Raw genomic sequence first — 15,940 nt, 5'->3', positions numbered from 1 at the left:
GAAGAATGAGGACTGGCATATTTGTTCACCATAACCTTAAACCAAACTTGGACACAATTGGGTATTCTAATGAAACAACAACCCCAAACACACATCAATGGTGGTTACAGAATGCATAAAGCAGGTAAACATTAAGCTTAAGGTAAACATCCCAAAGTCCTGATCTCAACACTATCGAAGATCTGCGGACTGTGTTTAAAAGACAGATCCATGCCAGGAAACCTGGTCAAACCTGGCCAATCAGGAAAGACTGGTCAAATACCTGTGCAATAAAAACAGCAAAAATGTCTTTTTAAAGTATGACTTTTGTAAAAGACTATATCCTGCATACATGTATATAGACTGCAAAAGAAAGACTGCACAGTGGCATCAGAGGTCCGTTTTTGTGCTGTTTTTATGCTGCCCTTTTGTTTGGGACGCAACAGAGCATCTTCAGCTTTTCGTCAGTTTGGAATAATAAGACAAACAGGCGCAATGCTGCAGAGAGTGGGCTGAGTTTAAACTGAGGAACAGCATCATCTAGTGGCTCCATTCATTCAACATGCTCTGCAAGTTTTGAATGTGACTCAATGTCTTAAAACGGCTCAAAACGGCCTACATTTGTCTTGTATTTGACTTTTTCCTTGACGTCCATTTATGCTTGTGCATTTGATGTGCCAGCTGTTTCTGGTTCCATGCATTTAAGACATATATAAATGAACGTGGTTCTGATTTGCTGCCATGTTTTGTGCTTCATATCTAAAAGCAGGTCAGACTAATACACTACCAGTAACTTCAACATGAATCAAAAGTCAAAAACACTGTCAATTTTTAAACAGTGATGATAATTCAGTTTTCTGGGATGTGGGAAAAGAAAACATTTAGGGAAACCAAATTAATACATAGTGTGACCCCATTGGACTTAAAAAGAACACAAACCTAAAGCCTTAGAAGTTAGAACAGGACCCATTAACAGATATTACACCCCCCCCCCTTTTTTTTTTCACAGCTTCATTAAATATGTGCCTGATTACCATTGCAGTCGGTTTCCTGAAAGTAAGCGACTGCACATTCTACATGGGATACAAGTCACTGGAAAGTGGGCTTGGGTTTACTAACTGCCTAAGATGCAGCAACAACCACCTGAATACAGCCTCAGATGAAGGCAGAGGAGGGAGATGGGTCTGTAAAAGTTTGCTTTAGACTAAGATACAGTCGGCTTTTGGAAATCCCTCTGCTCCTGCTTTAGGAATTCCATGGCAAGAAAGTTTTCTCAGACTTTTTTTTTTTTAAGGAACATGCATTTCAACTCCACTAACAGTGGAAGCCAGCAACCACTCTGGCTTGGATGGTGGTGGTGGTGGTGTTGGAGGGGGGGTTCTTTAGGAATTAGAGTTTTACAAAATAAAAGTCAGTTAAAAGAAATGTAAATTCCCCAAAAGTTTGGCATCAATAATAATAATAAAAAATAATAATAATGTTCTTATCTGTTAAATGGATACTTAAAGTAGTTTGAGAACAATATCAAATGCTATAAAACTTTATTTGCAGGTGACAAAAAGTGACGAAAACTAACATGACTGCATAGTTTAGAGTGAACTGAAGGATCTGAGAGGTTATCTCTCCGCGTTCACACATAGTATCTCATAACACAGCTCCGGGAACGTTGAATATTCATTATAGCTACATTATAATTTATTAACTAACTCAAGTTTTATTCAAATTTATTCAAGTTCACATTCAAATGTGACGCTTTTATTCCATAACTGGAGAATAATTAGCTTTAGCTAAGACGGCGTTTTGTTGTTCACTCGTAGTTTAGATGAATGAGAGACAGAGACTGAGGTGGTCTTTGTCTGTAATTTAACAGTTTGTCTTTAATATTTCTGAGAAAAGTTCGGCCATTTTCTACCGTTGACTGAGGCTGGCTTCACAAGAGTTGTTGCGGGGGTCGAAACAAGCGGAGGTCTTCCCAAAAAAAAAAAAGAGAGAGAGAGAGAGAGAGAGAGAGAGAGAGAAGCTCAACACAGGGGAAAAAGGTGGTCCCATTCCGAAAACACCGTTTCGAAGCGAGTGGCCAGCTTCTCTAACCCTTTTCTTTACGGCTTTCTTGCTCGATAAAAGCTACCAAACTTGAGTGTCGGCTCGTTTGTGGATCAGCATGTCGGCTTTACCCCTCAGAAAGCGGAGAGCGCTCGAGCGGTTTTAACTGGATTAAAGTTTGAGAAAAGCTGCAGTGAAAAAATGGAGAGAACAGCTGAGAGTGGGGTGAGGAGGTTGGCGTTGGCAAACCGGAGTGTCCAGCCCTGTTACTCCCTCCGCGCGTAACAAAATCGGCTATAAGGTGATGTTAAAAACAGCTACTTCGATGTTTTAAAGTTTGGGGTCGTGGTTTGTGGAAAAGTAGCGGGGTTGAAGCTCTGTTCACAGTGAAAGCGGGACGGGCTCAGCGCGTACTTCTGTCCAGGCCTCGGGAAAACAACTGACTGAAAACTGCGGCTAATGTTGGCTTTCTGTAACAGTTCGTGTTACAACGCTTCGTTTCAAACGTGAATAAAAGCTACTCTTACTCATGTCTGCTCCAGAAAACCCGGACAGCAGAGAAAACCTCGTTTCTGAGTGTTTAAATGACAGTGCAGCAGCAGCAGCAGCAGCAGCAGCAGTGCTAGCTTCACAAAGCTGATCCCGCTGACAGTGAGAGGCTGTAACAGCGCAGACACCAGTCAGTCTGTCCACTGAAGTAAAGTTGGATAGTGCTGAACTTTTTAGAAGTTTCAGATAGAAATCATTTTTGCTTGGGGTCACTCAGAGAGTACCCTGTCGCCATAAAGCAGCAAATTGTTCAGAAAGGGCTTGATGAACTTCTATAGCTAGATCCATTTTGGTGTACATTGTAAATCCACTGTTGGTTGGTCTTTAGGTTCTGTGGTTGTTGCCATGCCAACCAGATTTAGAAGGTAATCTGATAATAATCCCTGTCATGTTCTGATTATTATAAGAAGTTTACATTTATGTAATTACACATGACAAGACTAAAGCTGGCATATCCATTTATGTAGCTTTTATAGCTAAAATGTTGATTCTGACCTTCTGATTCTTTTCATTCTTTTCATTCTTTCAGATCGATATACTGTCCGTTTACGCCAGACCTGAGGACGGGTTGGTTCTGCTGTTACTTGGTGACCCTCAGTGTTGAGCGCGGCCCTGGAGGCTTCTGTCTGTTCCTTTGACTGGCACGGCCCAGTGCCATGTACTGATTGGCTGTTTGCCCGGGCGATGAGGATGTGCTGCTGGCATCAGAGGGGTAGGATTCTGACGTGATGGGGTGCAGGACGAGCAAGGTCCTCCCAGAACCACCCGCAGATGTCCAGCTAGACCTAGTGAAAAAGGTAGAGCCTCATCAGACCGATGTCTACAAGAACTTTAGCGTGGGGGATGTTGGCACAGACAAAACGGGCTCACCGTCCCCTCAGGGCCAGAGCCGAGCTGCTGCGGCGACATCCGCCGCCACCCAGTCCCCGCCCAGTGGCCAGGCGGAGCCTGCTGACCCCCGGCGTAATAAGGTGGCCAAATACAGGGCCAAATTTGATCCTCGGGTGACGGCCAAGTATGAGATCAAGGCCCTGATTGGCCGTGGCAGCTTCAGCCGGGTGGTGCGGGTAGAGCACAAAAGCACGCGGCAGCCATACGCCATCAAGATGATCGAGACGCGATACCGTGAGGGCCGCGAGGTGTGCGAGTCAGAGCTGTGCGTGCTGCGCCGTGTGCGCCACACCAATATCATCCAGCTCATGGAGGTGTTTGAGACGGTAGAGCGTGTCTATATGGTGATGGAGCTGGCCACTGGTGGTGAACTGTTTGACCGCATCATCGCCCGTGGCTCCTTCACCGAACGAGACGCCACACGCGTGCTGCAGATGGTCCTGGACGGTGTGAAGTATCTGCACACGCTGGGCATCACACACCGTGACCTAAAGCCTGAGAACTTGCTTTACTACCACCCGGGCGCCGACTCCAAGATCATGATCACCGACTTTGGCCTGGCCAGCACGCGCAAGAAGGGTGACGAGTGCCTGATGAAGACCACTTGCGGCACACCGGAGTACATCGCCCCAGAGATTCTGGTGCGCAAACCTTACACCAATGCTGTGGACATGTGGGCGCTGGGGGTCATCTCCTACATCCTTCTCAGCGGCACCATGCCCTTTGAGGATGACAACCGTATGCGGCTTTACAGACAGATACTCAAAGGGAAATACAGCTTCTCCGGAGAGGTAGGAATCCTGCTTTCATTCAGGACAGTTACTCCAAGTTGCATTACAGACATGTTCATGGTTTCATTTTCAAAGTTGTGGTCTCTAATAACCCATTGTGTTTAACCTCGTAAACTACTGTAGTTAGCAAAATTTGACACGTTTTCAGACAGTTTTAATTGCATTTTGGTAGCGCCTGAAGCAAAAGATCTAAAAGACACACCTTACATATATGAGATATGAGTATTCATACGTCAGCTATATTAAAGAAAGGCCAAAAAGCACCAGTAATGTGTGGCGTGATCTTATTAATTCCCAAACAGTCAGCTAGCTAACCCACAAGCCTTTACTGATTTGCATGGACTGGACACTGTCAGGTACACATAATCTTGACAGTGTTAATGCAAACAATTGTGTTTGCTATATCATCTGACACCATTGCAGAGGCATATTTTGTGATGTGCCACACACTGTGCTTTTGACAAGTGGAAGGGTTTAGTTGAATGTCTGTCTTGCCTGTAAATCAGTAGAAGCAGTCAATGTGGAATTGCTTCTCACTAGTGTAGTAGGGCAGTAGAATGACAATTGACGGTTGGCTGTAATGCTGCAGTGCAGTCCCATCGCTTGTTTAGCATTGCGGTGTTTGCAACCCAAAGATATTCCTCTCTTATCAGCAGCTGAACTTTTAAATTATCAAAGAGGAAAATTGGTGTAAAGTGTTTCTGAGGTGTTACGTTTTCTTGTGTTTGAAATTTTGTTGTGGTCAGACATAAACCTTACATTTCCAAAACAGTAACTTTACAGGAGACTTTCTTAACCTACTTTCAGTGAAAGATTTTTTTTCAGTGAAAGTCATTGGGGAGTATTTCTATTTGTTCATTTGTCATGAATTTTTGACACAATGTAAAAAGCAACATGATTGACATTATGTTTAAAAAATGAAAATTGAATGTTTGAATTTGAACATTGCTCCTGCTCACCAAAAGAGGTGGTCGATGGCTTATTTGGCAGGGGATGACAGAGCCAGGTGCAATGAACACCATCAGGAAACAGGCCTGATATTTGCATTCTGCATTAAACAGCATTATAAATGCCACACATAGTTCTTCAAGCATATGTGCAGTTGTAATACTGCTTGCTGTAATACACGGCAAGTTTTATTCTGAAAACAGAAGCTCTGCTGATTAATAGACTTTCTATGAAGTTCTAAGCACTTAGCGAAGTGCAGCATCAGCACCTGCGAGCTTGCTGTTAGCCTTTAGTAGACATCTCAGATGTCCATTTCCCAGCTACTACTGTGTCTGAAACGTGCTTGTTCTGCACCCACTATATATTAAAACCTGTTTCGTATCCAAACCAGTCCAGACTGTTCAATTAAGACCATTCTGCCAACATTTAGCATATGCCAATTTCTGGCAGTCAACTAAGTAGCAACCTTATGCTGTTTTTGAGCATTAGGGATAAGTGATTGCATAAAATTGATGGAAAATGCTTTTCTCTACCATCTGTTGCCCCTCATTAAGTTTTGCTAAAATGTGAGCAAGTTATGATCATCCAAATCCTTTTGTTATTTTGACTCCTAACCATGCGCTTGCTTTTCCTCAGACAGTAGTTGTACCAGACCTAATGCCCTCCGCCCTCCATTGAGAGCAACTGACATACAGTTGTTCATGTTATTTTATAAAAGTCAACCTGATATTAGAATTGACCTTTGCTACCTTGATTTTAAGCATTTTTATTATACACCAACCAGCTATTATAGAAGCATCACTGACTGGTGAAGTGAAACATTGATTATCTTCATATACAGTGGCATCTGTCATGATGTGTGATGTGTTTATTAGCAGGTGAAATTGTCAAGGGGTGGATATATTTGACAGCAGGTGAAATTGTTAAGTCTTAAAATTGTCTTAAAAGCAGGAAAAATGGGCAAGCATACGAATGTCAGAGACTTTGACATGGGTCTGATTGTGATGTCTTGATGACTGGGTCAGAGCATCTCCAAAACATAAGTGGTCAGTGCCAAAAAAGTAGCATAAGAAAGTACAACCTGTGGTGTGATCCATGAAGGCACTTACAGGTCTTAAAGGATCTGCTGCTAACATCATGATGCCAGATACCACAGGAAACCTTCAGAGGTCATGTGAAATCCATGACTTGATGGGTCAGAGCTGTTTTGGCAGTACAAGAAGGACCTACTCAGTATAAGGCAGGTGGTGTTCTTGTTATGGCTGATGGGTGTATATCAATAATTGATTTGGTCACCACCCTGAAAAAATATGGTTCATGAATCAGACCAAAGTCAAATGATTGCACACTAAAAAATGTGCTACAATAACATAAACATTTTTATTTTGCCTGTTTTGGCAAGAAAGTTAATATTAACCAATAACATTTATGTTTCACCTCCACCTCCCACCATCACCATCAAGAGAAAATACACAGCTACATCAAAGACCTTACTTTTACCTTTAAAAAGAAGCAATTTGCTTAATGTGTACTTTGATGTAGTGTCTGAGTACATGGATGTAGCCAATTTATTAGTAGGCACCAATGACTGTAGAAAATACTTCACCAACACAGAACTGCACCAAATGTTTCAGCACAGCAGACTTTTTTTAAATAGATTTTTTAAAAGCTTTACAACTCCAGTTCTAAAGCTCCAGCGTCAGCTCGTCAACCAATCAGCACTCAGTAGCAGTAATGCTTGCATCTCTATTGACCAAAACCTGTTTGCTGTGTAAAAAAAAATGAAATATACAGGAATGTTTTCTTATATAATTCAATGATTTAAATGATAATTTACTAAATTAAAGGAAGATCCTGGACAAGTGGTTGCCACAGGTCTAGCACTGGCCTGTTGCAGTATGATGTGTAGCTCTGCCCATCCCCATATGTTTCAGTGACAAAATTGCCTATTTTGCTTGTCCAAACTGTATTTCCATCCCCAGTGTTTAATTCCAACGGTTAGTTTTCTCTGTTCTAATATTGCCGTTGTATTTTTCATTTTCCCCGAAATCAGTCACATTATTCTGTTATCTTGTAAAAAGTGGAATAAAGTGAAAGAGACAGTCTGTAGGACCTGCATTGTGTCCTCTCTGTTCATGGAGTAGCTGAGTTGTTGTTGAACTTTTTTACTGTTGAAACTGTTGATGCACATAACAAAGACACAAGACCAGCCCCCTCTGCATATGAAGCTAAAATCTTTTGAGAAACATGAGAAACCATATTACACATTTTCGTTCAGTACAGACCCAAATCCTTGGCGTTGAAAGTTGTGATAGGGTTAGTAATTCGCTTGATCTTTTCCGAGTTGGGTGGAAGCTTTAACATTGCTTTCTTCTGGTTTGCATCAAAGAAAAACGCCCGGTTGTACTTGCTGCAAATCAGAGGACCATCAAGCAAGTGCAAAGTGAATTACAAACTCTTTTGCAGCTTTTATTGCTTTTATAATCATGATTTTCTCGCTATGTTGCGAACTTCAGAGCTTAGATACATCAGCGTCCCATCTCAAAGAAAGCATAGCTCTAACGTGATGGACCTCCATTATGGGTGCTGATATGGCTAAGCTTTTAAAGTTGTATATAACTGTTATTATTATGGATGTCCTATAAGGGGATTTTGGATGATCCAAACTAGGGCTGCACAATATTGTAAAAAAAACTGACATTGTGATATTTTGTTGTTCTGCAATATTTATTGCAATATTATAAATACAGCAATTTTCCCCAGATTTCTCCAGAAGTTAGTGATATTAATAATGCACTCTGTGTGTTCAAGATTGAAGTAAAATAAATGATATGGGGCATATATGTGATGCGACTATTGCGCATGCACACATTGTGATGACGATGCTAAAACGATATATTGTGCAGCCTTACCCAACCATATTTTAATCTGCTCGAGTGTCTTCCGTTACAAGCCTGATCAACAGTTAAACCTTTGTTATTACCACTGTTAACACGGTTGTATGTCTGTTTTCTGCAGTTTTAGGCCATACTACTTAAACAATGTGGCCATATTACATATTCATACAGCCGGTTACTAACTTTTACTTTTTGTTGTTCTAGCCCATATCGACCAGAGGAGTACAGGTTCTGCTTCTTAGTCTTGGTTTCTTTCTAAGTTTCTTCTTTTTGCTTTTTGTTGTCTTTGGCTTGCTCAAAAGAGGCTTGGTTCTGAATCTCTGGAAAGTCGCTTTGTATGTCACAACACCCGTTGTGGCATACAAATACATTTAAAAGTAAACAAATACATAAAAAAGGGGTGCAAATTAAATATTATTATTATTATTATTATTATTATTATTATTATTGAAAACTAGTAGTACCATGCTCTGGTTTTACAGGTTTAAAAACTGGTGCTGAACACTACTAATGTCTACAGATCAGAGAAAAATCAAATCATAGCACGTTCACAACACAGTGCAGAGTGGGACCACTGCACATATCAAAAATGATTTGATTTTGTAATTGCACTTTAAAGTATCTGGTAACCAAATAATAAGAGAGGTCAGTCAGATTGTATTATAAGATGTTTTAACATTTTTTTAAAAATTCAGATAAAAAAAGAAAAATGGAACACAAAGGTTTGGGACATTCCTTGTTATTGAATAATTGTTTGCATTAATTGGTTAGCACATTATGTAGTCAGCTATTCATATTCAATACAGGCAGACGTATTGCTCAGAATAATCACACTTATGACCGACTATGATTTTAACAGCCCTATGCTATGGTATATTTGGGGCCTTATTGCTGGTTTGTAAGACTTGTGGTACAGCATAGAGATGTTGACAGCCTGTTGTTATAAAGCTACATGGAGGCATGTAGGCATTTACCCAGTCCATTCAAAAACTGCATTCCTAAGCAGAAATATTCCCCAGAAGGCCACTGTCACGAAACCAGAAAACAATAGCCCATGATAATTCGGCCTCTGGCCCCTTTGCTGTCTGGAGGTTTGTCCTAAACCCTTCTCGATCTGTTTCTCACAAGACTGGGAATAGTTTTCCGTTACCGTAAACGAACCCTTGTTTTCTTGATGAAGGAAGTGCTCGACTGTCCAATTGTGAATTTGTGTTTATGTTGGTGAACGCGGTTCCTTGTGTTGTGGGGCTGTGTGTTTGTTTGTGTCTTTGTGCGCGCGCGCGCGTGTGTGTGTGTGTGTGTGTGTGTGTGTGTGTGTGTGTGTGTGTGTGTGTGTGTGGATTGGACAGCATCCAGGGCTCTCCTGTCATCACATCTTATCCCACACTAACCCCCTGCTGGAGTGTGTGATGCAAGGCTGCAGTGTGTCTGGCCGAGTGTTTGCGTCAGTCTTCTGCTTGGAATCACACAAAACAGCTAATGTGGGGTTTACAGGGAAGAGCCCAGGGGCAGTCACACAAACTAACAAAAGCTCATCTGTGTTTTGTGTTCTCCCTGTCATATAAAGCCACATGAAGTGGATGCGGCCACTGTGAACAGCAAGGTTCAACATTAATAGTTTCGTTCCTCATGTTGTTCAGGTTAAAAGTTCAATAACTCAATGTTATTCTCATGCCTCTCCTCACTAATCTTCCAGTAACACAGAGGACATGAGGTGTAACAGAGTTTGCAATGAATACAGTGTCTGATGTTCTGGTTATAATGTAAGACCTCAACAGATTTAAGTCCCCCTAAGGGACTGAGGCAGTCTGATTCATATGCTAGAATATGCCAGAAAAAAATCCAGACTTGTCTTAAAATGAAATGTTGTGTAGGCTCTACTCTAGCTCTACAATTGCAATAATTTATATATATATATATATATATATATATATATATATATATATATATATATATATATATATATAATTTGTTTTGTTTTCTGAAATGTCATTACATTACATACACATACCACATTTTATGTTTTACAAATTTTTCAACATTTCTATAAACTTGTTTACACCAGGGTTTACCAGTCTTTTGCATACTAACTATACATTTCAATGAAGAGTAACTTCTTGCTTTACTTATTCAGATTTAAAATGTTATAGATTCATTGTTTGGATGCCTGAGAGCCAGAGAGCACTTTATCATGTTTAGCATCTGCAGTGTGAAAGTCATTCTACTTGTTTTGGCTCTATTAGTTCAATTGGTTTTTGCTCAGATATTGGCAGCTAACAAAACAGATATGCTGCAGTGTTATCCTGTGTGCACAGTTAATTATAGTTATTTGCAAAGCTATTGAGTGAAACTCAAATGAAGCTATTGGGAGCGATATTAGTGATGCATTGATCTGAAGGCAATTATTTATCTGCATTGATGTTGAAATGTTGTAATTTCTGGGGTCTCCAAACCCCAAGGGCTCACTGGGCATTGATTTATTTGTTTACTTCAAAAATGTCTTCTAAAGACATCACTGATGACTTAAAAAAAAAACAGAAATAAGAGTGTTGTGCTCAAACACACACACACACACACATTGTTTTTATTTTATTTATATATTTTATTGTTTAAGTTTAGTTGTCTGTTTACTCTGCCCTTTATTGTTTACCATAATATTTATTAATTAGAAATTAAGAATTAATCCTGATTAATAGGAACAAAGTATTAATTAGTTTCAATACAAAATAAATTCTTGCATATAAAATTGTTACACTTTACATGGTTCCTACCCACCGTTGAAAAGTCTTAGAAAGTCATAAAAAAGATTTTTAAAATGCTATAGGTTATAGAATATCTAAAAAGGTAAGATTTTACTACCAGAGTTAAAACGTTTTGGGATGTCGGATCTGGGAACATCTGAATGTTAACTGTTAATTCTTACTGATGCCATACACAAAAATGATCCACAACCTGCAACAGTTAGGCACACTTTTGGGGGATTAAAAGTCGGTGTATAATGTTATCAGTGTGGAACTGTCTATAAATGAAGTGAAAACATGTTATTAGTGACCATGGCATTGAATGTCACCAACTCTGCGTAACAAACACCTTCTCACAGTGCATTTTGCTCACAACTCATTCAAAATGAAACCATTGGCCGGTTCTTGTTGATTAAACTGATGTTGAACCACTAATAATGGGCTTGTGAATGGCAGAACTGATGAAGTCAAACACACATAACATACTTTAAACCCACTTAACATGAATTAATACATTCTAAAATATTATTTAATCATTTATGATTGTTTTTTATTAAATTTTATTTCATTTAGTTTCATTTAGTTTAGTTTAGTAAATATATAAAACTTACAAAAGCAGTTCTTCATAGTATTTCAAGATAACACTTTAGCCACAGGTAAATATGCATAGCCAAGCAAATAGCCACAAGCTAGCATGATAATTACAACACAATGATACAGTACAGTTGGAATACATTTCAATACAATCAGTATGCTCATCCAGAATTAAACCTCTGCCTCTCCCCTGTATTCATTCCCTTTCCAATGACTGAATCCTAATAGTACCATTCACTTTATTCAGTACTTCAGTGGATTCATTAAAATTTTTCTTTTTTTTACTCTTTTTATCAGCCGTGGCCCAGCGTGTCCAACCTCGCGAAGGACTTCATCGACCGTGTGCTGAACGTGGACCCCAGTGAGCGCCTGACGGCGGGCCAGGCACTCAAGCACCCCTGGATTGTCAGCATGGCCGCCTCATCCTCCATGAAGAACCTGCAGCGCTGCATATCCCAAAACCTCCTGAAGAGGGCGTCCTCTCGCTGTCACAGCACCAAGTCAGCTCAGTCCACACGATCCAGTCGCTCCACCAAGTCCAGCAGAGCACGGCGTGTCCGAGAGAAAGAGCTGAGGGAACTCAACCGCCGCTACCAGCAACAATACAACGGCTGAGAGGGGACTTACACTGACTACGCACAAACACACACAGACTTGCACAGACAAAACAGACCCGCAAAGGAACTAAAGAGTCCCATACACCTCAGATATGGAGTGGTGTGGAACAACGGTGGGTGTGTGTGTGTGTATGTGGGGGAAAAACTAAAAAAGACACCCTGCTCAGTGACCACCGAGCCAATTAAAAAAAAAAATCTCACTCATTCTTCTGTCCATCTCTATTGTTGTTATTCTTTTCTTTGTGTTCCCCTATTTGTGTTTTCCCCTCTTATTTATTTATTGTTGATGTTTTTTTCATTTTATGTTAAAATTACTGTTTCATTAAGCATTTTATCTGATTGTATCTGTTGAACAGAGTTCTACACAATGAAGTTGCTGGAAGGACTACTAAATATGTGTTGGCTGTTCTTAGACCTTCCTTATTGTTGCTGTGAATTATTTTGTGAAGGCGCCGTAACAGTGGGTTGCTCTTCTGGGAGGGAAATTTATTTGGAAATTTATGCTGTGGATTGAATATTTACAACAGTATGCCCTGCCTAAACCCAGTGCCAAAACCTCACTTCAGATATAAAGATCAAAGTAGTCCTGTAGGTTTCCAAAGAAGCCACTTGGATTCAGTTGCGTGGATTAGAGTCGTTGAACTAAGAGGCCAAATACATGTGAGTTATCCAGCGACAATACTTCATCCAGTCACGTTCCAACTGTTTTCAGAAAACCGCAGTAATGTGGATTCTGCTGTTGTTATCTGCAGGCAGTCATGAGATGAAGCAGGAGTTATAGTATGTTTTTGCCCTCAGTTATTAACACACCAAATCTATGGCTTAGACCTGCAGTGTACGAGTTTGTAGAAACAGGTTAATTTCAGATAGGGACAAGGGAATAGAGAGCTGATGCTGATATCCAGTATTGTTCACATATGTCTGTTACTGTGAAAAGCTAGCTGAGGAAAAGATGACCTGGTTTCCAAAAGGCATAAAGTTAAATATGACACGCCTTTATTATTTTAAGCAACTTTTATTTTCATCCTTCACAACTTCAACGTAACAAAAAAGATACGCTACATCATGAGTACTTAGTAACACCTCCTTTGGCGAGCGTGTAAAAACTTATGGTAGTCAGCTAAGAATCTTTCAGTTTTTGTTTGGGAGATTTTCTACCATTCTTTCTTGCAAAGGACTTCTAGTTTTGTGAGAGATTTTTGAGCCAACTTGCTTCATCTTGCGCCTTTAAAGGCACTATTATGGAATTTGAGGTGTGTCTGTGACACTGGCTGCAACACAAGCCCAAAGCATGATTGATCAACCCTTGCTTAACAGAACTGTACTTTTCATGAAATGATGCACTTTTTTTCTTCAGACATACCTTTGATCATTGCAGCCAAAACGTTCTGTTTTACTTGATCAGTCGACATGATTCGTTTTTCAAATACATCAGGTTTGTTTAGATGTTCCTTTGAAAACTCTGAACTCTGTGGTGAGGATGCAGGAAAGGGTTTCTTCTGCTGACTCTACCATGAGGATGATATTTGGATAGGTGTCACTGCACAGTAGAACGGTGCACCACCACTGCCTAAACCTGACTTCCACCATTCCTCTTAACTGCCATTTCATAATTACAATTCGAACTGAGAAAGAAAACTTTGCTTAGCATCTGCTTAGAGGAGCCCATGGGTCCTGATGATTGGGAACACATTGGTGGAGTAAAACATGCATCTTATGACCTTTCCTAACTATGATCATGAACAAGACATAGCTCTAACAAGCTAATAACGGTGTAAGACCTTGGTAAAGTTATCCGAGAGCTCAAATCTCTTGGGGGTGCCCAAATCTTTGCATGATGGCCCTTTCCTAGTCTATTAAACAAAAATAATACACTTATCTTAAAGCTTAAAATGGTGAAAGGAAGGTTTCAGCATTAAGCACTTTGCCTGTTGGAGGTCAGTTCATCTTCTAATCACTTAGCTATTCCTAGTTACAGACCAGTTACCTGCTGGTACGGATAGGATTACGATATCATTGTGCATCTCTGAGTCCAACTACAGACACATCCGAGCAGAATTTATGGCGTGTACTCCTGGATGACCATTATTACATAAATAATTAATAGTCAATGATTGCACTTCTAATAATTTCTTTCAAGTGTGATCAAATGAGCCATGAACTCCGTCTGCTCTGGACCATTCACATAACTGCTGCATAACTTGAGTGTTCTAGAAATGTACAGTAAACGTCTGTACTTGATAAGTGTATTTCTTAGACAGACATGGTCACGCCTCTTTGGCTACTTTGTTTTGGCTGGTTTCTGTTTTTTAAAGAAAATGAAATATAGCAGCTGTTTGGGTCTTTTCTTGAAGTTACCTGGTAGGAACAGTGCATTCCTTCCTCCTTTAGCAAATTGAAATGCTATGTTATCCTGTGAATTTCCTTTGAGATGTTTTTTCTTTGTTGTTTTTTTAAGCTCTTGTCCCTCAAAAAAATTGGACCTATAGCACATGAATAATCAGATGCCCTGAAGGATAATGTAATAGCCTTGCATATCTTGCCCATTCTAAATATCATGTATTTTTTGAAGGGTTTTATTGTAATTATAGATCTCCATCAGAAGGAACTTTCTGATTCAGTAATTCTCTGTTTATTGGGAAGACCACTGTTTTATGATCGTTTTACATTTCTGTTAAACAGGCTAGTCATTTCATGGAAGGAAATTGTGTTAAAACTGTATGTAATAGTTTGAATTTATAGCTGGTTTACTAATTAAAGGAGTAGTCTGCCACTTGTCAGTGGAGGACATTTGCTGCAAAACTATATATATATATATATATATATATATATATATATATATATATATATGCAAAGGAAAAGTTGATGGAATCACCAAACCGTACAGTACATGGAGTTGTGTTTTTAACAGTTGAATAAAACTGCAGCTGTTGTCCATTTGATGAAGCCAATCCAACACTGTCTCTTGAAGGAAAATGTGTACGTTTGTCATGTTTGTGTTTGTTTTAACGATGGATAAGGATCTTAACGTTTTTTTTTTCAGAATAGTGAATCTGCTCTTTTTTTATCAAATGTCTCAATTAAAGAATTTAAAGTGAAATTGTTTTACAGTGTTCTGTGTTTTTTTTTATGTAGGGTCATTCTATTGGGTATTTAATCACAAGGTCACTTTACTAATGCCTTTAAAAATGTAAAGGTTGTGAGTAGTATTTTCTACTTTATTTATGTGTTTAAAGGACACCAGTTCAGCTTGCTGAGTGTGGGAGTAATGTGCAGATTTTTGGACGAACTCAAGTTTGATAATAGTTTTAGCTAGGAGACCAATAAGAAGTTACAATAATCAATACTGTAGAATATTGATAACCCCCAACCCAGCAACACTGACTTATTTTTCAGCTTAAGATGGTTAACTATTTGTAAGCCAGTCAATAATACCCCCTTGATATTATGGCAAGGGTAAGCACTTTCTTAGTGGTTGGAGCACTGGGTTATTTATCACATGGTTGTGAGTTCAATACCTCTGTTTATTAGGCTTCCACTGTAGGCTATTTTACTCTGAGCAAGTTAATGAATGCTCTCTGCTTCAGGGGCGCTGTAGCATCGCTGACCCTGCTCTGACCCCTGCTTTCTAAGCTGGGATATGCAATAAGAAGAATTTTGTTGCGGGGAGTGTACAGTACACATATGACTGCAATTAAGGTAGTCTACTTACTGCTTGTTAGGGTGTTTTATTCCAGCGTGTTTTTCTTGTTCAACAAGTAAAAACACAGAAGTGATTTTATTGATTGGTCTAAAGTGATGAAAATACTGTGTATATTTATTTCCCTGTTTAGAGTCTTAGCTAACAGTACTTTGTAATTGTTTATTTTATGTAGGTTTAATACTTTTAT

The 15,940-nt window shown here is 39.5% G+C and overlaps 1 protein-coding gene across 1 annotated transcript; it reads left to right on the top strand.

The window, feature by feature from the left end:
- Positions 1 to 1,983: 1,983 nt before the first annotated feature.
- On the top strand, positions 1,984 to 14,899 carry pskh1 (protein serine kinase H1). Its single transcript, XM_072695650.1, has 3 exons — positions 1,984 to 2,323; positions 3,101 to 4,253; positions 11,731 to 14,899. The coding sequence occupies exons 2-3, from the start codon at positions 3,300 to 3,302 to the stop codon at positions 12,046 to 12,048; spliced, it is 1,272 nt and encodes a 423-aa protein (XP_072551751.1). The 5' UTR covers positions 1,984 to 2,323; positions 3,101 to 3,299; the 3' UTR covers positions 12,049 to 14,899.
- Positions 14,900 to 15,940: the final 1,041 nt, after the last annotated feature.

The sequence above is a fragment of the Salminus brasiliensis genome, chromosome 13 (assembly GCF_030463535.1).
Source record: "Salminus brasiliensis chromosome 13, fSalBra1.hap2, whole genome shotgun sequence".
Classification (NCBI taxonomy): domain Eukaryota; kingdom Metazoa; phylum Chordata; class Actinopteri; order Characiformes; family Bryconidae; genus Salminus; species Salminus brasiliensis.
Note: the sequence above shows the minus strand (reverse complement) of the source record. Positions and strands in the feature narration are given on the sequence as shown.

What these genes read in the sequence shown, in the direction of transcription:
- pskh1 (XM_072695650.1), top strand. Translation starts at nt 3,300, where the DNA reads ATGGGGTGCAGGACGAGCAAGGTCCTCCCAGAACCACCCGCAGATGTC. An exon ending in AATACAGCTTCTCCGGAGAG is followed by an intron (nt 4,254 to 11,730) that starts GTAGGAATCCTG and finishes TCTTTTTATCAG; the next exon opens with CCGTGGCCCAGCGTGTCCAA.